The sequence below is a fragment of the Alternaria arborescens genome, assembly GCF_004154835.1.
Source record: "Alternaria arborescens strain FERA 675 chromosome Unknown contig_11, whole genome shotgun sequence".
NCBI lineage: Eukaryota > Fungi > Ascomycota > Dothideomycetes > Pleosporales > Pleosporaceae > Alternaria > Alternaria arborescens.
Window position 1 is genome coordinate 705,646 of NW_021167866.1, and position 21,512 is coordinate 727,157.

The window sequence follows — 21,512 nt, forward strand, 5'->3', positions numbered from 1 at the left end:
TCATTTTTCTCAATATCTTGTCTTCCACCAATCGCTTGACGCAACTAGACTTTCACGCTTGGCTCATCATTGTCGTCTGAGCATACTCAATAACCTTTTACTTCTTGAAGTGAGAGTTTTCGACAAGATGGCCCGTAGCACAATGAGAATTCCGCGGACTGCGAATGTTTATCAATACACAAAATTAGACACAAAGAAGCAGCAGATTCGTCTCCTGAAACTATCGCGACCTCCATCTGCCGCGAACGTACTACCCGACCGGAATATGATCCATTGCGAACTCGAGACGTTCGATCTCGATACTGCACCCGAATATATCGCCCTGTCATACACCTGGGGTGATGCATCGAATAATCAACATATTATCGTAGGCAACAAAGCAATGGCCGTTAGAATGAATTTGTTCGACTTCTTATACGCCTTTCGCTTAGATGATGCCAACATTCGCCACCTCTGGATCGACCAGGTATGCTCCATGGCTCCTCTTTAACATATATGTGGACTGATACCGATTACTCAGATATGTGTCAACCAGCAGGATACAGCGGAACGCAACCATCAAGTTCACTTAATGGCTAGAATTTACAGTGGATGCATCTACGTTATCGCTTGGCTTGGTTTATCTTCGTCAAGAGCGGCGCGAAGATATTCGAAGATCAGAAATGCTGCAAATACAAAGGCCATACTAGAAAATCGCTACTTCACACGTCTCTGGATCGTGCAGGAAGTGTTGCTACCAAAAGAGGCACGCATCTTATGCGGTGATACCTGGATACACTGGGATACCCTAAAGCAAGCTGCATTGTGGGCTGATTATCTCAAGCACCCAACACTCCAACGGGTGACGTGGCTGCTAACTGATCGTTACGCCCATTCAGGGCGCATTGAACCTGGGTATAAGCATTTGCTTGTCAATATGCTGAGAGAGTTCTCTGGTATGGACTGCGAAGACCCTCGAGATAAGTTATACGGTATGCTAGGCCTAGTCTCGGAGGAGCTCCGTCCTGTTGTGAATTATGACAATACCGTGGAACAAGTTTATCTTGATACCATGAGGATGCTTGGAGTATGGCATTGTCTGGATGCCTCAAATTGGTGGTGGCAAGATCTGCCGTTAAAGATGGGTGTGTCTCTGGCTCATGTCGTATCCATGCAGCCTTTCATCACTGACCTGCTTGCTTGCGGGCGGCAACCGATTGAAACACTCCCGTTCTGGACTCTGCATATGGGCTACGAAAAAGCCGATTCAAAACATCATGGGTTGGGTCGTTGGTGGTACAAATGTGGAGGCGTCCGGCATTATTACGATTGTATCGTGGGAGGGTCCGAACACTCAGAAGCCGTTTTGTGGTCGCTGCTTGATGCTACTCCTGAACGAGGCTCACGGTAATCCCGGGGTACCCCGCAGCGTCGCGTATCTGCCCCGGAAATTCACCCAACTTCAAATTTCCCGACCCGCCACCTCGGGCGCAATTCTTCCGTCAATTCCATGTTGCCGGGGCTCCGTCTCCAATGCCATGGACGATATAACTTACAGCCAAGCCTACCAGAAGTCATGATCACGGTATTCAAGCCTTCTGAAACCAACTCTTTTCGGCCACCATGAAGCTTACCACTACTTCATGCATTTCCTTAACGCTGTGTGCGTACGCAACAGCAGCCCCAAGCTATCCGAAACAAACGCACGGTTCTTTCAAGTGGCGCTCTACGAAATCTATGGTAGCTTTTGGCGATAGCTACACATATGTACAAGGCACGCTTGGTCATGTGAATTACACTTTCATCGGAGATGAGTTCAACTTCTCTTTCACGCCCAAACAACTCTTCTCAGATCGCATTGTGCAGAATCTCACGGGAACGGCGGAAGGAGGACCAAACTGGGTCGAGTTCTTGACCGAATGTGGTGTTGAGGATGGCTTGCATGATCCAAGGAAATGCGATGTTCAACTCTGGGACTTTGCATATGCCGGTGCAAACACTATCAACGAAGCTGGATTCACCCCCCTACACCACAACCATACCGTCTCGCTCGAACGTCAAGTAGAACAATTCGTCTCTTACGGTGACCCGGCCCTTGAATCAATCGATCTCAACAAGAAGAAGGCACTAGTTGCGATATGGATTGGTATCAACGACATCAACGACCTTGTTTCTACTCAAGGCAAGAATGCAACTTTCGCACCGAGCTATGAGAAGGTCCAGGACAGGTTGTTCAAGAGCGTGGAAAAGATATACAGTTTAGGTTACAAGAACTTCTTGTTCATGAACCTGCCGCCCCTGGATCGTGGTCCGGGAACGCCCAATGTCAACGCCTCTATGGTCTCTTCTTTCAACAAGATCCATGCCGCGCATGCCGATGCCTTCCAAAGCCAACACAAAGATGTCAAGGTGCTCCAGTTTGATGTCAACAGTGTTTTGAACAATGTGTTGGATCACTACCAAGATTACGGATTCAAGAACGTCACCAACTACTGCCCTGGATACAATCAGCCAGATATCCTGACAGATCCCGGCAAATATGGATGTACGGAGTTGGATACGTTTTTTTGGTACAACTCAGGTCATCTAACAAGTAGGACGCACGAGATAATGACAAAGGCATTGAGGAAATGGTTGTTGAAGCAATAGATGGGGGCAAATGATGGAGCATTGGAGATACAAACCTTGAATACTCATAACCTCACCTGTCTACAAGGCCCAAACTCTCTGATCGCCTCTACTGTCTGATCTTTCTAGCTTGTTCATCCTTCCATACCAAAGCCGAAGAATCGTTGCTATTGCAGCAACTAGGAAACTGCACGCAGCGCACACGAAATTTCCTGTTGGAAATCCTTGACTCCTTTCGCTGTTCATCCAAATCCACTGCGCTATAATCTGGCCAAGACCTGCACAAGAGTTGTGCAGGGCAATGGCAAGTGGTAAAGTGAGGAAACTCGGCGAGTTGCAGGTCACCCAGTTCGTCATGGAAGGCGCAGCTGGAAAGGCTCCTGCAGCTGCCATACATAAACAGCCGTAGCGCTGAACATAGGCATCAGCAGGAAGAAGACCAGCAGTTAGCCAGCCTGTGCCTCCAATGAGCGATGCGATGGTGATGTGCCAGCCACGAGCGTTGAAGTGATCCGCAGAGTAAGAGATAGTAATAGCGACGAAAAAGCCGACGACCCATGGCGGGACTGTCAGAAGCTGGGCATGAATAGACTCCTAAAAGGTGCGTGCGCGAAGTCAGTTTATGTCTCACATGCAGTTCGTACAAGGGCACTTACGTAGCCTAGGCCGGTGACAATAGTAGGCGTAAAGAAAGTAAAAGATCCCTGAGGAACGACGTCGGCTACATATGCGATGTAGTGCAACAACATTCGTGGACTAAAACATGTGTCCAGAATCTCCTTTCTGGTAGCATGCTCCTGGTTGTAACCGCCACCGCGATCCGCTAGACGATCAACTGCGAATTTCTTCTCTGCGTTACTGAGCCATTTGGCTCGAGCTGGATAATCAGGGAGGAAGAACCATAAAAGAAAGGCAGAAAGTAAGGTGATGATGCCTTCGATAATGAAAAGCCAGCGGAACCCCTCAAGGCCGGCTGCTCCATTAATATGCCCGACCCCGAACGCGATGGCCCCTCCAAAAGCTCCAGCGAGGTTACAGAATGCGATCACGAGTGCGATGCGCACTGCGCGCTCGTTATAGCGGTACCAAATTGTGATGAAGTAGACGATTCCTAACAACATATGATTAGCGCAAATGTATCGCTTTCACAGAACATTCTGAACGTACCAGGAAAGAAACCAGCTTCAAAGACTCCGATCAAGAACCTCAACGCAATTATTGTGGCACTATTTTGGACACCCGCAAAACCGATGGTTAATGCTCCCCACGCGAATAGAAGAATTCCGAGCCACCTAGAAGGCCGGATGTAGTGTTTCATGACGAAATTGCTTGGGACTTCGAAGATGGCGTAAGCCACGGAGAAGAGCGTGACAGTCAGGGCATAGCCATGTGGTGTCAGACCCGTGTTCGTGAGCATGTCGTCGCCCGTTTCGGTGTTGAGCACGCGGGCATTTCCAATGTTTCCTGTCGCAAGTATCAGCTAGGGTGACCTTGGACCAGTGTTGGTGTTGTGGTTGGAAAATGTATACCTCTGTCAAGAAAGTTCAAGAGATAGACCCAGCAGCACAGTGGTAGAACGCGTCGGTCGAGACGTCGGTTGAGCTTCTTGTTATACTTCTCATCATGGATGTCTATCTCTTCTCCATACTCTTGCAGTGTTTCATGCTGCTGCTTGGCTGTATCGATGTCGACATGTTCGAGGTGTTCCTGTTTCTCCCCGTCTAAAGACTTGCTCATGTTGGCTTGACTCGGCTTAGGTTCTGTATTTCTGAATCCGCGTGTAGCAAACGATCGTTGTCAAGTGAATGGTTTTTTTAACGACTATGCGATTGAGATAGTCCAGTATAGGTCATAGTAATAGTATCATTTCGGCAAACCAATCCCGGATATAGCAGCTACGGTTTTACCCCAGATGTGCGGGGTAAAACCCACATCTTCATGTTGCGCATGATTAACCATGGAGATGATCAGCGATGTATCCGTTGGGAAGGTGAGTATCGGTATTATCGCCGATGTTTGGTCGCTGTTGGGGTACGGAGGCAGTTTGGACGCCGAACTAAGCATTACGTCATGAAAGCACTGAGACACCAGCCATGTACGCTCAATGGCGTAGGAGGTATTTCTCATCACCAACATCATCATTTGAGTAAAACTAGTCTTTAATTTTCCAATTCTCGGTTGTGAGAGACGAGAGTAGGTGATATATAGTTGATCCTAGGAGTCGCCAACTTGAGAGAGCCTTTAAATGGTCAAGCATAGCCTATTTCAATATGGTGAATCTTTAGTCTACTACCAGATTCCAGTGCCCGCTACCGTGTACAGTTGGTGATCATGCGAACCCAGGTATGCGTCACTGAAATGCGACTTGCTTAGATTATACGGTACTGGTAATATGTCGTGAATAAACTCTATATGAGCCTCCTACAGGACTCCTGCTCAAGATGATACTATCAAGATGCGTCGTGATTCAATCTCAGGGTACGAGTGAACCGTGCATTTCTAGATTACCATCTCACTCAGTGGTGCTTACATCAGACTACCAGGTCCTGTCGTCTCATTCAAGGACAAACGTACCAAATACATGCAACTCATCCGTCGTCCTCCATTTCCCCCCCACAAATATTGACTGACCTTCACCATCCCAGAAATGCATCCCGAGCTCCTTCATACCACTTTTGGCCATCACACGCATACTCGCCGGGTTTTCGGGGCTAACGATGGCTCGTACAAACACCTTTTCGCACGGCTCCCAAAAGGTCTTCCCTCTCTTACAAGCATCAATCACTGCTCTTACAGCACCCGTTGCGTAACCTTTACCCCATGCAGATGGCAGGTAGCTGTAACCCATTTCAACAGTAAGACATCCAGGTTCGAATGTGGAGGGCGGCAGAATGTCGGATCGCAAAACGAGGCTGTACGGACCCAAAGTTTTGACGCCAATAAGTCCAACGAAGCGGGTTGGGATATCTTCCTTGTTTACTGCATCATTCTCAGCAGGGTGAAGCAACTCGTGTACGGCGTAAGCAATCCGGTAGGACTTGGTTCCGCCATCCTTGGCAGTAACAGGTAAAGCATTCTTAAGAAACCTTTCGGTGTCTTCAACGGTTTTGGCGGTTCCGTCAATACTGGGACGCGTTAGTATAACATCATTATGTTTGACACACGGTGCATTGTTGGTAACTAAGGAAAAGAATGATGACATACCTCCAGAAAGACGCTTTCGGATCACTGCGTAGCTCATGTACCCATTCAAATTCTTGACTTCCTCTTTCCGCTGTCGTAATGAGCGTCAATTTCAACTGAGGTGTGAAAAGAACGTTATCCATGGCGGACCAAGTGTTGCAGGACGAGGCTACCCCACCCAGTAAGAGCATACCAACATTTATACTGCGCTCTGCTCAGCTCTGTGAAGGCAGGCACATATCGGAATAGATCAGACAACGAGACCAATCGGCATTCTTTAAGCTCGGTAAACACTAAACATGGTTTAGCGTGGGAATACAGCCTTCTGCGAGTGGACTAGTCATTCCGGTATTTTGTGACTCTTACGTCTGTCATGCCTACAGGTAGAAGGCCTTACCTCACGCACCAATAGATGAACAGTCCCGGACAGCGGGCTGATACATAACGATAGACACCTCCACCACAGGGACGTTCCAGAACGTGGACGTGCAAATGAAAAAGCTTTGTGGCTATGTACTAGGCTTTAGCAAGCCAGAAACCTGTATCTTGACTGCATGTTGTTCAGCCGACAGACGTGCATTCCGTTGGATCGGTTTGCTCATATGTTGGTATGACCACCTTTGCTTACTGATAAGCATAAAGGCACCGGCTGTGCAGTCGTTGCCTGCAGGACTCTGACGCTTAGTTGAGATCGATTAATGCTTGTTGTGCTTGACAAAAAGCTCTTAAACTAATCCCGCGCAAAAAATCATGACACTGCATTCTAAGGCAAGGTCGTATGGGATATCAGGCCTTGACGTTCAACATGCGATAGTATTGGGTTCGATAGTGGCCGTGGTCGCTTCAATTTACCTGACCTGTTGTGGCGCGAACGGTACAGTCGGGATGGACCCAAACAGTCCAAACGATAGTAGCTCGCGACTTTCCCAATCAGCTATGGGGTGAGATGTAACGGGCATGAAAGATGTGGACGCAGGAGGATAGCAAAGGCGCAGTTGGGTGGCAGGCTACTAGCGGCATCATGTCTTGGCATTCCCGAATCGCCGACCGAACTTTTGGCACAATCGCGACCACCATCTACGCCTGCAGAAGCAGCAATGGCACACCCACGATCGTTAATAGCTCCTCTGAGCAGGCTCACTACAAGCTCAATCGCCGTATCGAGACCACAAGTCCAGCGCTTCGCCCCAGTACCGTACCAGTCGATACGATGCGCAACCACCAAAGCACAGCCGAAGAAAAAGAAGAAGGCGCGGAACACATTTCTGCAATATGACTTGAAGAGGGCAGATCAATTCTCACTCGTCGACGCAATGCAGTATGTTCTGCCCAGGCCTGCATCGGAACGTACCACGGCCGGGGACTGACGGTAGAACAGATATATCCGCGCCTTTGAAGTAGGCCGCAACCCGTCTTCCTCCAAATACGAATTACACGTTCGATTACGCACACTCAAAAACGGTCCCGTAGTACGAAACCGCTTACGGCTTCCTCACCCTGTCAAGACCGATATACGAATCTGTGTCATCGCCGCCCCCGACTCCAAAGCCGCCGCTGAAGCCAGGGCTGCTGGTGCTGCGCTGGTAGGAGAGGACGAAATATTCAACCAGATCAAGGAAGGCAAGATCGACTTTGACAGATGTGTGTGTCACATTGATAGTCTCCAAAAGATGAACAAAGCGGGGCTAGGAAGAGTATTAGGTCCCAAGGGTTTGATGCCCAGCACAAAGGCAGGAACGGTTGTCACGCAGGTGGGCACCAGTGTCCGGAATATGGTTGGTGGTAGCGAGTACAGAGAACGTCTGGGCGTCATTCGCATGGCAGTTGGCCAGTTAGGCTTCACACCGGAAGAGATGCAAAGAAATGTCAAGGCATTCATGGATGCGCTAAAGAAGGACATGGCGCAGATGAGTGATCGCATCAACAAGGAGATCCACGAGGTGGTTCTCAGCTCGACGAACTCACCTGGCTTCTCATTGAGTGGAGACTTCAGAGGGCCCGAGTCCATATCGCCAAAGGAGTTGAGTGGACCTCTGTAAATATAGCTTTCTGGGATGTATGAACAATGTACCATACCGAACGCCGTCGCTATGCTGGTTGAAGTCTTCTTCTATGACGACTTGAGTGTTTTGAGGACCTTGACTGCTTCGGCAGATTCCTCCATATCGGCGTAGATCTTCATGACTTTCATCACGCGACCAGAGCCAGAAGCGCCAGCGCTTTTCGCCTGCTGCAGCGCAGTACTCAGATCCATCAATAGTGTACTCCGCACTTTTGCTGTTCTGGCTTCCTGGGCCGCCACAAACGGATGCTCGCCCAAGTCCTTCTGCAGCCCCAGCACCAATTGGTAATGCACGACATTTCGCCTCAGCTTGACAATCGACACACCGTAGCCCTCTTCCTCTTCGTCTTCGTCTTCATCGTCCTCGCTGTCCGAGACCTCTTCCCCGAGTATGATTGTCTCGTGCCCCGCCGTCTCAATCATAAGCTCAGTCTCTAATTCCTTAAGCCGAGCATCATAGTCGACTAAGCGTCTTCCTAACTCGATCTTCTCCCTAGTGTCTCTCCTCTCTCCTAACAATTCTCCTACTTCCTCCTCTCTTTCCCCCACCACACCAACCAAGCCATCGACATCCTTCCTGAAGCCCAGAAGCCCCACTCGTACCTCCTCTACCTTTTCCTCGCCGCCGTGTAGACTGTTACCCAGGTTGAGGAAGTCTTGGTAGTTACTGTTGACGAGGTCTAGCAGCTCTTTGGACAGAAGCTGCGATCGTGAGCGCAGTTCTGAACGTAGGTCTTCTAGAGTTTGGTGTCGATTGTGGAGCGTAGAGAGATATGTTGCCGGTGAAAATTCCGGGTCGAGGAAGTCCGATCGGCGAAGGGGTGTTGCAAAGGGGAGAGAGGAGGGGTCATCTTCGTCTTCGTTGTCGTTGTCGCTGGACGCTGAGCGCGAGTCGTCGCCGAACTGATGAGAGAGGATTAGTCGCCGCGCCCTTTGGAATCGCAAAGTAGATTAAGATACTTGTTCGTTGTACGTACATAGAAGCGACTCATTATTGCTGTCTTAACTCCATGTAGGGGTTGGGGGACGGGCTGTGTGTGCGACACGCGTTGTTACCAGAAGTCCATATCGATAAGAACATGAACCTCGGACACTCGACCACACCTCATGGTTTGTAATGCACCGTTGTCTAGCGGCGTGGGGCAAAGCAAAGTGAAGACGTCAGTCGCCTTGCTGTCGGTGACATTTACCCTTAATTTTGTACCTGGATCTTTTTGTCTAAAGTCTTGTTACTACCAATTTGAAGCTTATAATCTTTGGACTGCTATTTGAAGGTGACAAGACGTCATAAGATTCCGGACGATGCCACCGCAACCCGCGCTTCCCGAGCCAGCGCATCCAGAAGTAGATTCAATGCTGAGCCGTAGATTCGGAAAGGAAGTTGCAAACTACTTCTCTGGTACCTAGATAACCCACCTATGCCCCTTCTGCTCCTTGTTTCTAATAGCATCATGCAGGCTCCCCACTCAATCGCGTAGGCTTCCTGCGTCCTGACCACCAGTTCCTCTCCTCGGCCCTCCATCATCCTAGTACTACCTTCCTATTGTTCAAGGATCTCGAGCCCCTCACAAAGTCCGGCACCGAACTTGCACGTTGCAGCTTCTCCGATGTGAAGCCAGTTATCGGCGATAACCCATTCGAGAAATCTGAGGAAGAGGTCATCGCGCAGTACAACTCGAGTTTGTATGTTCCACAGATAATCTTCTTGGGTCTCGATGAAAAGAAAGAGGGATTCACATACAAGGAGCATTACAAAGGACAGCCATGGTTTGCCGTCGATGTCACACCTAAGGAGAGTGTGAAGGAAAAGGCAGAAGGCGTACTAGAGAAACTAACAAGCACGGGTCTGGAGTTTAGTAAGGGAAGGATGAACTTGAATCTACAGGCTGAGGAAGGTAAGCCATTGTTGCTCATTCCCGTCAACGGGTGGAGTGTTGTGACTGACAGTTGATAGCGGCCATATACGCGGAAGCCCGCCACCTTCTCGACTGGAATGCGCGGAACCCCTTTTGCGCTTCCTGCGGCTACAAGACCATGTCCGTAAACGCAGGTTTCAAGCGCACTTGCCCGCCGAAAGACATCGCATCTGAAGTCAATCAAGGCGAGCGCCCACCTTGCGCAACCCGAACTGGCATCTCAAACCTCTGTTCCCCTAGGACTGACCCAACTGTCATCATGGCCGTTGTATCCGCCGATGGAAAGAAGATCCTACTAGGACGCCAAAAGCGCTGGCCTCCTAACTGGTATTCGACTCTAGCCGGTTTCCTCGAACCTGCTGAGAGTGTGGAAGAAGCTGTGCGTCGCGAAGTCTGGGAAGAATCTGGCATCCATCTCGGTCGTGTCGTGATTCACAGCACTCAGCCCTGGCCCTATCCTGCTAACCTTATGATTGGCGCTGTCGGACAGGCGATTCCGGAAGGAGAGACGATTCATCTAGGACACGACGCTGAGTTGGAAGATGCGAAGTGGTTCACAGCAGAGGAAGTCAGAGAGGCGCTTCGTGTTGGTACTAGTGGACTTGGTGAAGACGCTGGGCCAGAATACAAAGAGGGTGGACTGAGATTACCACCGAAGACCGCGATTGCAAACCAGCTGTAAGTGCCCCTGTATGAGTTGCATGTGAGCCTATACTGACTTTGTATACCCGCTTTTAGCATGACAGCCGTTGTCAATGGCTTCGCCAGTGGAGGCCCGATGATTTAGGATTGTACTCTGCGGTACAAACAGAAGGTTTAGAGGTAAAGCTATAGACATGAATATAGTTGCAATATAAGTTAGTCGAAACGAGATCGTAATCGTTTGTTGTTAACTTGTCGTTGTTGTATTCTACGTCTTACTAGCCAGCTACTCAAGGACGATGTATCGGCGCAACCGCTCGGGTATCGCATCGTACAGCTTTTTCTGCTCCAACCACTTCTTTGAGAATAGTCGATCGGCGTATCTGTATGCACCATCGCACAGCAAAGTAACGACAGTTGATCCCTTGCCCATCTTCTCGGCCACCTCTTTCGCAGCAACGACGTTCAGGCACGAACTTGCGCCAAGGTACAGACCTTCCTCGTCTAGACATCTGTAGACCATCTCGATAGTCTTCTCGTCGCTAATATGCACGGAGCCATCTAGGAGGTCAATGTCGGGCCTCAAGTTGTCTGTTACACGTCCCTGGCCGATTCCTTCTGTTATAGAACCGCCCTGGCGTTCTTGAAGCTTTCCACCACTCTGGATGTATGAATGCAACACGGAGCCTGGTGGATCAGCCAAGAAGCTCTTGACCCTCCCGTCGCTCTTCTCCTTCAGATACCTCGTTACACCTGCGAGCGAGCCTCCAGTACCAGTGGCACAGGTGAAGGCGTCGATTTTGCCACCTGTCTGGTGCCAGATCTCGGGACCAGTAGTCTCGATATGCGCCTGCCTGTTCGCCACGTTGTCGAATTGGTTCGTCCAGACGGCGTTCTCAAGCCTGTCCGCGTGTCGCTTCGCTTGGTGGTTGTAGTTTTCTGGGTTGTCAAACGCCACCGCCGGTACTGGGTATACCTCTGCACCGAGCAATCGCAACAAGTCGATCTTTCCCTGAGATTGTGTGTTTGGCATGTAGATTACCAATCGATATCCTTTGGAACGGCAGACGTGTGCGAGACCAATGCCAGTGTTTCCGGCTGTGCCCTCGATGACGGTGCCGCCAGGCTTCAAGAGACCCTGGCGCTCGGCGTTTTCGACGACGAAGAGGGCGGCGCGATCCTTTACGGAGCCACCAGGGTTTTGGAATTCGGCCTTTCCGAGGACATTGCAGCCGGTCTCTTCAGAGAGGCGCTTGAGGCGGATAAGAGGAGTTTTACCGATGGCTACAGTGGAGTATTAGCACAAAAAGCTATAAAGTGTGAATGTCAAAGCATAATACCATCAAGGAAGCCCCGCTGACCAATGCCTTGGGCTTTTGAGATGTTGATGGCAGTCTGCTGTGCAGCCTCTATTTGACTGAGGCTCTCTGCATTCCGCCATGCCGAGGCAGCGAAGCTTCGCGCGGCCGTTCTGAACATTGTTGTTTGGCAGAAAGAGGCAAACACAAGTCAAGATGAGAAAGTCGGACTTATGGGCTTCACGATGATGCCATTCGGCTGGTCGGCGAATCAACGCGCTTTCGCCCGATGTCGCAAATGCAGGACCCCTGCCGCGCGAGACCCCTGCAGCCGTGAGTGGGCTGCCGCGTGGGGTCAGTAAACAGTTGAACAACAACACCAACGACCGCAACTCGAGGCGGAGACGGGACGACACCACACCCAACTAACAACACCGCTACAATGGTCGGTCGTACATCGACGCGTGCGCCGCGATCATCCGCCACTTCGACAACACGCACCACCAAATCCACGCGCGCATCCTCCGCCAGGCAGTCCTCCAATGCCGTCGAAATCCCCGATGAGGGCCCCGTAACCTCGCTCCGAACACAGATCGCCCAGGTCTTCAGTGATGCACAAAAGACGACGGCGACACAGAGGAAGCTAGTGGTGAACCTGAGGAAAATACAAGAAGCATGCTGTTTCGAGCCACCAGACACGGGCAAGAAGGGTGGGAACAAGAACAAGGGCGAGGAGCAGGAAGACTTCGACGAGGAAGAGTTCAACGCCGAGGTGGTGAGATGTGTGCTCAGGATCATGTGCGTCAAGAAGAGCGAGCCAGTCGGAGATAGGGTCATCCGCTTCCTGGGCATATTCTTGAAGCATGCCTCTGAGAAAGACCAAACAATCTTCGCTGCCGAGACAGAAGAAGAAGCCACAGCTTTCCATGAAACACCCAGCAGTCGACTCACCTCTCAGATCCTCACCACCATCCTCGCCCTGCTGACGGCCAAGGACAAGACGATCCGCTTTAGAGCCACGCAGACGGTTGCACACATCGTGAATAGCCTCACAACCATCGACGACGAAATATTTGACTTGATAAGACTGGGTTTTACGAAACGTCTGCGGGATAAAGAGCCCTCAGTGCGTGTGCAGGCCATCCTGGGTTTGGGTCGTCTGGCTGGCAACGACGATGACGAGCAGGATGACGAAGATAGCGACGATGAAGGCGCAGGCGGCATCCTCGAAAAGCTCCTGGATATTATGATCAACGATCCGAGCGCTGAAGTCCGACGCGCTGTTCTGCTAAACCTGCCGCTATGGCCGTCCACCCTCCGTTACATTCTAGAACGAGCCCGAGACATGGACGCAACCACTCGCCGCTTAGTATACGGCAAGATCCTGCCCGCTCTGGGTGACTTTCGACACATGTCGCTTGTAGAGCGAGAAAAACTCATCCGATGGGGTCTCCGGGATCGAGACGATCTCGTCCGGAAAGCTGCTGCAGTTTTGTTCCGTGAACGCTGGCTCGAGGACTGTGCCAAGTCACGCGACACACGACCAGAAGAGGAAAAGAAACCAGGAGATGTAGCTCCTCCAAGCCTCGAAGCGCTTTGTGAGCTTCTCGAGCGTATCGATGTCACCAGGTCTGGGGAAGAAGACGGCATGGCTCACGAAGCGATGCGCCAATTCTGGGACGGTCGACCAGATTATCGCAAAGAAATCGTATTCGACCATGAGTTCTGGAACAACCTCGATGCGCAGACGGCTTTCATTGCACGCACCTTGAACGATTACAGTCATAGTACTGCTGACGAGAGAGTCCAAAGTATGATTGAGGACAAGATGCCAGAAGTCACCATGTTCGCTTTTGTCCTGCAACGAGAGCTCAATTCCCTGATGGAATTGGTAGACAAGGTTGCTATCATGGAAGAGAATGATCCCGAGGTTGAAGAAGCACAGGAAGACGTCGAGGAGCAGGATTTCATTGTTCAGCAACTACTCCATATCGCCCACACCCTTGACTACACGGATGAAATGGGTCGTAGGCAAATGTACAACATCATGCGCGAGGCCATTGCTAAGGCTCAGCTGCCGGAAGAGTGTACTAAGCTTGCTATCGAGGTGTTGCGCAAGGTTTGCGGCAGTCGCGGCGAAAAGGACTTCACTGCTCTGATCGTAGAGGCTGTTGCAGACGTTCGCGATTCTTTGCTGGATGCCGATGACGCCACAGTCACTGGAGAGGATGCCGAGGAGAGCTTCCATTCCGCTCAATCTGATGCAGACGGCGACGCGCCGTTGATTAAGCCCAAGACTGCAAAAGCCGCGGATAACCTCACTGAAGAAGAGAAAGAAGAACGACAAATTCGCGAAGTTATGGTTTACTCAAAGTGTCTGCATATCGCCCAATGCACACTTCAGAATGTCGAAGGAGACCTCGAGTCAGACACTTCGCTAACCAGTATCTTGAATACGCTCATCATTCCTGCAGTCCAAGCTCACCAGTCTATGATCAGAGAACGTGGTGTCATCTGTTTGGGATTGGCCGCCCTCCTCAGCAAGGTAAGTAGAGAACAGTGAGACTTGCGTAGGCTACGTTGACACGAAACAGGATCTCGCCGACAACAATCTTGATCTCTTCTTCCATTGCTTCATGAAGGGTCACGACGCGCTCAAGGAAATCGTCATCCAAGTACTGAGTGATGTGATAATCACACATCCTCAGTTCCTTACGCCTACGATCCCAGACCCAGATGCGTCCACAGATGATGCAGAGCCCATCACAAACCCGCGTGTCCGCCCTATGACAAAGATTTTGCTGAAAGCATTCAGCTCGGACAACAAGCGCATCAGCTTAATCTCCTGTACCGCGGCGTCGAAACTTCTTCTCTTGGGTATCTTGCCCCCTCAAACCACGGTCGAAGTCCTCAAAGCTTTTGTCCTTACATACTTTGACCCCGAGACGGCGACGAACCCGGCGCTGAGACAAGCGCTCAGCTACTTTCTTCCCGTATACTGTCATTCCAAGCTCAAGAACGCAAAGCTGATGAGCGAGATTGCTGTGCCAGTGATTTCGAAGCTACTTATCATGCGCGATGAGAACGTCGAGGAAGAAGATGTGGACGAGATGGTGGGCTGGCCTGTCATCACTGCTCACCTTGCCGAATGGACGGATGGCCGTAAAGTGGTGGGCGCTACCGAACTCGGTCTCGACGGAAAGACGAGTACCATTGTTGAGGCTGAAGAACCACATGTGCAGCTCGCGATCGAGATCTTGGAACGTGCATTGACAAGCACATGCTCGAAAGATGAGCGAAAACCTTTACTATCCCTACTGGGTAAACTCTTCATTGCACCTTCTGGCCCAGTTCCCAAGGGAGAAGAAGGCGCGCTCAATGAAGAAAGCTTCCGCACTCTGCATGAGTTAGTATCTGAGGCAGTGGAAGGAAAAATTGGCACAGATGCAACGCAGCGCAATGCTTTGATAAAGTTGGAATCTACATTAACCAAGCGACTGGGCGAGGCAGCTACACAAGTCCAAGACACAGAGGTGGAGCGCACAGCAACGCCCGAAGCGACCGTCGCTACCGATGCTACAGAAGTCAATGAAGAAGAAGAAACTGAGGGTGATGTCACTGAAGTCTCTGCATCAAAGAGCAGGAAGAAATCTGTAGTACCGCAAGTTGATGATGACGAAGAAGAAGAGGAGGAGGAGGATGAAGACACCATGCTAGCGGGTATGCAGGGCGAAGGCACACGGATGCCTCTTGAGGACGACGATGACGAAGAGGAAGAAGACGATGAGTCTGCAGCTGGACATAGTACATTGACAGTTGGACGGGATGACAGGAGATCAGGCAGGACAACAGTGACCGAAGATGATATCATGGAGAGTCTGCTGCAGAGTGAGATGGAGCACTCTGCCTAGACTTTCTGGTTGTACATTTTTCTCTTGCTGGGCGGCTGGCGTTGTGTGGTCCCACGGACTCCTTTACTGGCAATGAGGAGGCTTGGGTGATCGTTGACGGAATAGGAAAGGGTTGGATGTAATCCTGATGTATGCATGCCTTATGATATCCCTTATTACATTCAAGAACACTGCCACGAGGTTATATACTACCTCGGTTTCACTATCTTGACAATCACGTATTCAATCGGAAACTCCAGATAACTCTGTTGATGCGGGACCCCTCTTGATTCGGCACACATTTCAATCCTTGGTGCTCCCACGTATATCAGCAGATGTCTCACAATGTCTAGAAGAAAAAAGGATAAAAAGCAAAGTCCAAATCAAATCTACAACGTGGGTATACGACAAGATGCTCCAAAAATAACAAGATCAGTTCCTTCGCCACAAAGCATGCCTTCGGGGTTCCTCAGCGTCGTGTCCAAAACTCATAGATACACGCAGACCACTGTATGTGACGAGCTTCTCTCAAAGCCAATTCCTCGTGACAAATCATAATACTCACTAGTCAAGAACTCCATCAACATATTTCGTCAACCTCATGCACGTATCACTAGCTTCGTCCAATCTACATCCCTCCTCAGTGATAACGTTCCACAATCTCCGCTCGACATCAAATCCGAATTCCTTCACCCGATCTTTCTTATCCCCCCATATCCTGCAAGGACTATTGTCGGATCCATACACCCTGTCATCGTCCAGAATTTTTGCTGGATCGAGCTTGAGGTTATTTTGATGAAGGAAGATGGGTCGTGGTTTTTGTGGAGCTTTATGCATCTTGTTCTGCCCTTCGTTGACCTTGGTATCAGGATGAGCCAGATCGACGTTCTGCCAGACTTTCTCGGGATGGATGTGGCTGCGCATAGGACTGAGGTATTCGTAGTCCAGAATAGGGTCCGCTTGTGCGATACCAATACCTCTGAAGGTGCCATTCATGTGACTACCGAGAACACCGGGTGGAGTTTGGACTTGGTAGTAGGGCAAGCTGACTGCAAGAGCGGCTTGGACAAATGTTTCCTTATCCCCTGCACCAGGACTTCCTTGACTAAGGAGGATATAGTAGTAGTCTGGACCGTAGTAGTTGTAGTACACCATCATGAGAAGAGAAGCACGGTGCACATCTTTGTTGATGAGAAGCTGGCCGCTTTCAGTTGAGAGTCTTGACTGCGAAGGGACCTCCGGTATAGCGGCAATGTGGTAAAAGTGTGCGGATATAGTTTGGGCCCAGAAGTCGGGCCAGGTGACTAGGCCATGAGTTGTGTATGGTGCGGTCGAGAAGAGTCTCGCGGGATCTTCTGTAGGAAAGGCGTCGCTATCGAGGAAGAGGACATGCTGGAAGGATGAAAAAAGTATGGCAAATATCTTGTACTGGTAGTGGTTGGGCGGCTTTGCGCGGGCTGCAGTCTCGTATATGTTGGACAGGACTACACAGCGGGCGTTGAGAGACGGCAGGACGGCATCGCATAAAGTCGAATCATACTTTGTCCAGTCGTCAATGAAGACTTCCACTGGTAGGTTGCATCCGGTCTTCCGAAGCATACGCAACGAAACCAGAAATACAGGTAGATAAAATGCGTCTGCGGTGGTGACGATACCGGTGGTACCTTTCGCGAACTGAAGCTTCGGAGCCAGGCGCTCTGCCGACTTCCGCATAGTATAGTGCGCCCTGAACAGAGCGGTCTCTTCTTTGTCGCTGAGATTCAGTATTCGATCAGGGTGCTCCTGGTGTGGTTGGAGAGGCAGGAAATCTATTGTTAGTCCAGAGTCGTTTTCTTCTTTCAGACGTAGAGACTCGCATTGCGGCTGTGACTGCAGGAGAGCAGTGGCCAATTCTTGCCAGAAATCTCGCACAGGTGTGTTGAATGTTGAGCTAGCGGCAGTGAGGTTCTTGCCTGTGAGTAGCGGCATGTTCAGCGCGCCGGAGCCCTGATAGCCGCGTGGTATAAAGAAGATGCCGCATATGAAAAGGAAGAGCGGGATGACAACCAAGCGAGGTACTGAAGGAATGGTCAGAAGCATAGTCGAGGGTGAATTGTTGTCGAAGGAAGAGGCCCATGGAGTAGATAATCCGGACGGGAAGCGGGAACGAAGGAAGCTTAGGTACAGTGTCGAAGTGAAGAGGAAGCTGAGTGGCTGGGCTGTTCGTGTCAAATTACTGAGCATCAGCACTGCATCGGACTTGCCAACAGAATTCAACAGCGTCCGCGCTAGGGTGTAAAGCTACGAGCCGCGTCATACAGACAGAAGCAGTGACCGTGCTGCGCTTAGGGAAAGCGCAAACTACCTTTCGAGCCTCGGGAACTGCAGGCCAAGAGCTCACGATGGTGTTGAACGACTCTGCAGCGCCCTTCAGTGAATCAACTTTAAGTGCAAAGGGCTTGATGAATGTTGTTACTCCGGCGACTCTGCTGTTGCGGGTGACATGTGGCGTGCGTAACAGCACGACTATCGTCTTTCCGTGTATTTTCATGTCGTCCTCATCTCGCAAATGCACAGCAGCCTATCGCAGTCTAGATCCACTTGGGAGCAAGCGTGATGGCGAGACCTGCTTAGTCAATACATCTAGTCCTTATTCAACATTAGCATCGTATTGAAGTGCGATCCTGGAATAGAAACAATTCGGTGGTTACACGAATAGCGTTATCGGATACGATGGCAAGTGGCTGAGGACAGGGACCGGACCTTGTTACTAGCGGAACGGTTGCGCGTGGCTGTGGTCGGCTTGACCATCATCGCGACTTGCTGGGCTTCTTTTGTCTACCTTAGAGGATTATTCAGGGCGTAAGTTGTAGTGCAAGTGTGTTGCATTTGGTGTGAGTAGATCAAAGGGAAGGCGTGGGCGATACCGCACACAATTTGTGTGGCGCTTTACCTATACTGCTGAAAATTACCGGACACGAGATTTGAGGGCACTTCGCTGTTTTTCGAGACCTCACGCCACTCACACGCCGCAAGCTCGTAATAATTATCTCCACACATAGATTTCTCGTCTTGTCGGGAACGGAGACCTAGAGTTTGTAAGAACGAAATACTAGGCTTTCGTAAAAATTCCGATAGCGAAGCGAATGGTTGTGTCTGGTCGAGTTCCAAGTGTACTGTCCGATGCGCTTGTAAAATTTGGTGACATAGGAGTCTGCAGTGCACCTCTCTGGCAGCAGACAACCCTAATCGAGGACACTATGGATTGAAGCCACGAATTGCTGGATGTCTGTGGAGTTGAACTAATATCTTGCGTCGCGCTGAGTTGAGTATGCTGTAATACTTAGGTAGTGTGTTTTGCAGCCATACCTGGGTATTTGTAAATGTTGACTTTAATTCAATCGGCGTCAATCAGGCAATGCGCATGTGAATCTGCAATTACAATGCACACTAATCAGCTAGGACTAGGATCAGCTTGGTTGCTAGTCTTTCCAAGGCTGACTTGATAAGACACTCTCACCACCAATGTGGTGTTCTTTCTCCGCTATTAGACCAACTGAGCTCGGCACTGATATTTCAACAGCTCCCGATTTATATCACTTGATAGTTTCTGTATGTAAAACGTTCAAACTTGATATGCAGAATGATTGCTCAGCTAATAAACAGCGATGGTGGTTACAGCAACGTAAGGCGAAATAGTGATGCGAGCTGGCAGCTTCTCGCAGTAGCCCTACTCCGCCACGTCAGGACCGAATCTGCACACTTGCTGCGCCCATTTTCAGCTCGCAACATAAATCTAGAGTTCCTTCTCAAATTATGTAGAGCCTCTATGCCTTCCAAACTCTGCAATGACATTCCTTACCTCTCTTGCCAAGATTACTATCATCTTGAGCTGGCTCTCTGTCTCGCTAGCTTGCGTATCTGTTGCGTGTCAGTTAATTTGGGCACGTATGAATGCAAGGAGGATTCGTCTCATTGATAGCTGCTGCTTCGCAGCTTTTGTGATAGCTATCTGCGTCGTCATCCAAACCACCTGGGCGATAATTGACGAGGGTGCCGGTAAGCACCAGACCGATTTAGATAGCCGGAACATAGCCGCAGTAGCGAAGGTATGTAGCATTCTCATGAATGATGCAAACCATACTAACACGACAAGTCTCTCATCGTCAATGAGATACTTTGGGCAATATGTAACGCCTTGGTGCGAGTTTCTGGGTGCCTGCTCTTGCTCAGTATACTCAGATCTGTCCGGTATTTATCCCTTTATGTTTTGAGACCAATTTTGTGTCTATGCATAGTGCATGGCATTGCCTCTGTCTTGGAAGTTTGTCTTATCTGTCGTCCACTTGCCACGCAGTGGGATTCCAATATCAAAGGACTATGTGGCAATCAGACAGCTTCATTCATAGCAGTCGAGGTATCCGGCTTGGTACTTGATCTCGCTATCCTAGTATCTCCGTTGCCGACTGTATATTCGCTCATGATCTCCCGAGCTCGTAAAGCTACAATCACACTCTTCCTAGATGCAGGAGCTTTGTGAGTATTATCTAGAGAGCCAGTATTAGAGATTGTACTGATTCAATCATAGGATCCTTGTCATAACGGGTTTGCGACTGAAAGCGCTACATCTTGCGGCGTCTCCTGACTTCACGTTTTCGAAAAGCTATCTGGGCTTGTTGTCTGCTCTAGGCTCTACACTGGGTGTTACCTTGTGCGGCTTAGTAGCCATGAAAGACATGTTCTGCTCCTTGACACAGAAGAGGGATGTAGTTGAAAGATGTCCAGATACCCAGGTTTAGAAACCCCTTGCTCCTCAACAAAGGGATGGTCAGAACACACGAGGTCCGAGCAAGCTATGCAACTCTGCAGCTCGATAGTTGTGGCGAATGGTGACCATAACGGGAGACATTATCGAGTATGAGGCTGTTACAATACTCTAGCACATAGTAGGACTCTTGTTCTTGATTCGCGAATAACAAACGACCATGAGGCTCTGCTGCGCCAGTGTAACATCGTTGACAACCTCATACGTTCAACATACAATGCCAATTTCTGTAGGGGTTTTGATACCGCACTCGCGCAACGAACTGAGAGAAAAAGAAAAGATTTCAGAGGTGGAATCAACGCAATCATAATGGTTGTCAAGACTGTAAGACATGATACCCTCATATCGGACCGAGGGTGGATTAGCCGAAGCCGCCATACGTAGTCTGCCGTATCTGGACAGTCTAGGGTACGTTTGGTCGCTCAGACCCGAACTGCGGTTCAAGTTCAAATTAGTTCCATGATTTGGGCTTTACGACGTTCCTGATTGGTAAGTGGCACCTTGGGATTCCAAACACAGGTATCATGTTAGATTTCTCAGGAAGGTTGTACCACATCCAAATATGTATTTCGATTCCTCTATGACAAGGACAATTGTGTCGTTCTCTTTTTTCTTTCTTAAATGTGATTGATGGATAAACACGACAACGCTGGAGGTCGATGTGGTAACTCTAGGGGTTAGCAGAGATCGATCCTAACAACGATCTACCTGCCTCACAGCACCCAAAGAGCTCTCGTTCTGAAGGCGAGTAAAAGGCAAGGCGACCTTGCCCAGGGTGGACTTGCACGCTAGAGCGTTGTTGAGATGGAGATAACAAACGTCATTGCCGTCTTTTCCAGTTGCTGTGAACCCGCATCAATATTAACATGAACTCAGGTATTCCATCATTACAAGCATGAGCCATCGACACGAGCGAACAGAAAAATTGCAAATTATTAGGACAGAAAAGGAAGGTAGTTCTATGGTAAGTACAAAAGGCACGAGGCTAAGGAAATGCCTCTTCCACCACGCACGCCTTGATCGCCGAAGCGACTTGTTCAATTTGGATCAAGTAGAAAAAGAAAGAAACCAAGGCATATGGAAAGAAAAGAAGCTCACAGCCTAGGCACC

At 49.8% G+C, this 21,512-nt stretch overlaps 10 protein-coding genes across 10 annotated transcripts; 5 read left to right on the forward strand and 5 right to left on the reverse strand.

Moving 5' to 3' along the window:
* Nucleotides 1-127: 127 nt before the first annotated feature.
* AA0111_g5692 (hypothetical protein) lies at nucleotides 128-490 on the forward strand (the record flags this gene model as incomplete). The annotated part of the gene is made up of 1 exon (XM_028651832.1): nucleotides 128-490. The coding sequence occupies one exon, from the start codon at nucleotides 128-130 to the stop codon at nucleotides 488-490; it is 363 nt and encodes a 120-aa protein (XP_028506688.1).
* A 1,112-nt stretch (nucleotides 491-1,602) lies between these two features.
* Nucleotides 1,603-2,628, forward strand: AA0111_g5693 (hypothetical protein; the record flags this gene model as incomplete). Its single annotated transcript, XM_028651833.1, has 1 exon — nucleotides 1,603-2,628. One exon carries the CDS (start codon nucleotides 1,603-1,605, stop codon nucleotides 2,626-2,628), a length of 1,026 nt encoding a protein of 341 aa, XP_028506689.1.
* A 60-nt stretch (nucleotides 2,629-2,688) lies between these two features.
* On the reverse strand, nucleotides 2,689-4,344 carry AA0111_g5694 (hypothetical protein; the record flags this gene model as incomplete). Its single annotated transcript, XM_028651834.1, has 4 exons — nucleotides 2,689-3,201; nucleotides 3,264-3,718; nucleotides 3,775-4,071; nucleotides 4,137-4,344. 4 exons carry the CDS (start codon nucleotides 4,342-4,344, stop codon nucleotides 2,689-2,691), a joined length of 1,473 nt encoding a protein of 490 aa, XP_028506683.1.
* An 817-nt stretch (nucleotides 4,345-5,161) lies between these two features.
* AA0111_g5695 (hypothetical protein) lies at nucleotides 5,162-5,933 on the reverse strand (the record flags this gene model as incomplete). Its single annotated transcript, XM_028651835.1, has 2 exons — nucleotides 5,162-5,732; nucleotides 5,812-5,933. The coding sequence occupies 2 exons, from the start codon at nucleotides 5,931-5,933 to the stop codon at nucleotides 5,162-5,164; spliced, it is 693 nt and encodes a 230-aa protein (XP_028506684.1).
* Nucleotides 5,934-6,887: 954 nt separating this feature from the next.
* AA0111_g5696 (hypothetical protein) lies at nucleotides 6,888-7,829 on the forward strand (the record flags this gene model as incomplete). Its single annotated transcript, XM_028651836.1, has 2 exons — nucleotides 6,888-7,108; nucleotides 7,169-7,829. The coding sequence occupies 2 exons, from the start codon at nucleotides 6,888-6,890 to the stop codon at nucleotides 7,827-7,829; spliced, it is 882 nt and encodes a 293-aa protein (XP_028506685.1).
* Nucleotides 7,830-7,900: 71 nt separating this feature from the next.
* AA0111_g5697 (hypothetical protein) lies at nucleotides 7,901-8,844 on the reverse strand (the record flags this gene model as incomplete). Its single annotated transcript, XM_028651837.1, has 2 exons — nucleotides 7,901-8,755; nucleotides 8,830-8,844. 2 exons carry the CDS (start codon nucleotides 8,842-8,844, stop codon nucleotides 7,901-7,903), a joined length of 870 nt encoding a protein of 289 aa, XP_028506851.1.
* Nucleotides 8,845-9,154: 310 nt separating this feature from the next.
* On the forward strand, nucleotides 9,155-10,555 carry AA0111_g5698 (hypothetical protein; the record flags this gene model as incomplete). Its single annotated transcript, XM_028651838.1, has 4 exons — nucleotides 9,155-9,251; nucleotides 9,310-9,747; nucleotides 9,807-10,446; nucleotides 10,507-10,555. 4 exons carry the CDS (start codon nucleotides 9,155-9,157, stop codon nucleotides 10,553-10,555), a joined length of 1,224 nt encoding a protein of 407 aa, XP_028506690.1.
* A 141-nt stretch (nucleotides 10,556-10,696) lies between these two features.
* On the reverse strand, nucleotides 10,697-11,889 carry AA0111_g5699 (Cysteine synthase 1; the record flags this gene model as incomplete). Its single annotated transcript, XM_028651839.1, has 2 exons — nucleotides 10,697-11,694; nucleotides 11,751-11,889. 2 exons carry the CDS (start codon nucleotides 11,887-11,889, stop codon nucleotides 10,697-10,699), a joined length of 1,137 nt encoding a protein of 378 aa, XP_028506691.1.
* Nucleotides 11,890-12,150: 261 nt separating this feature from the next.
* On the forward strand, nucleotides 12,151-15,619 carry AA0111_g5700 (hypothetical protein; the record flags this gene model as incomplete). The annotated part of the gene is made up of 2 exons (XM_028651842.1): nucleotides 12,151-14,253; nucleotides 14,303-15,619. The coding sequence occupies 2 exons, from the start codon at nucleotides 12,151-12,153 to the stop codon at nucleotides 15,617-15,619; spliced, it is 3,420 nt and encodes a 1,139-aa protein (XP_028506908.1).
* A 543-nt stretch (nucleotides 15,620-16,162) lies between these two features.
* On the reverse strand, nucleotides 16,163-17,677 carry AA0111_g5701 (hypothetical protein; the record flags this gene model as incomplete). The annotated part of the gene is made up of 1 exon (XM_028651843.1): nucleotides 16,163-17,677. The coding sequence occupies one exon, from the start codon at nucleotides 17,675-17,677 to the stop codon at nucleotides 16,163-16,165; it is 1,515 nt and encodes a 504-aa protein (XP_028506909.1).
* Nucleotides 17,678-21,512: the final 3,835 nt, after the last annotated feature.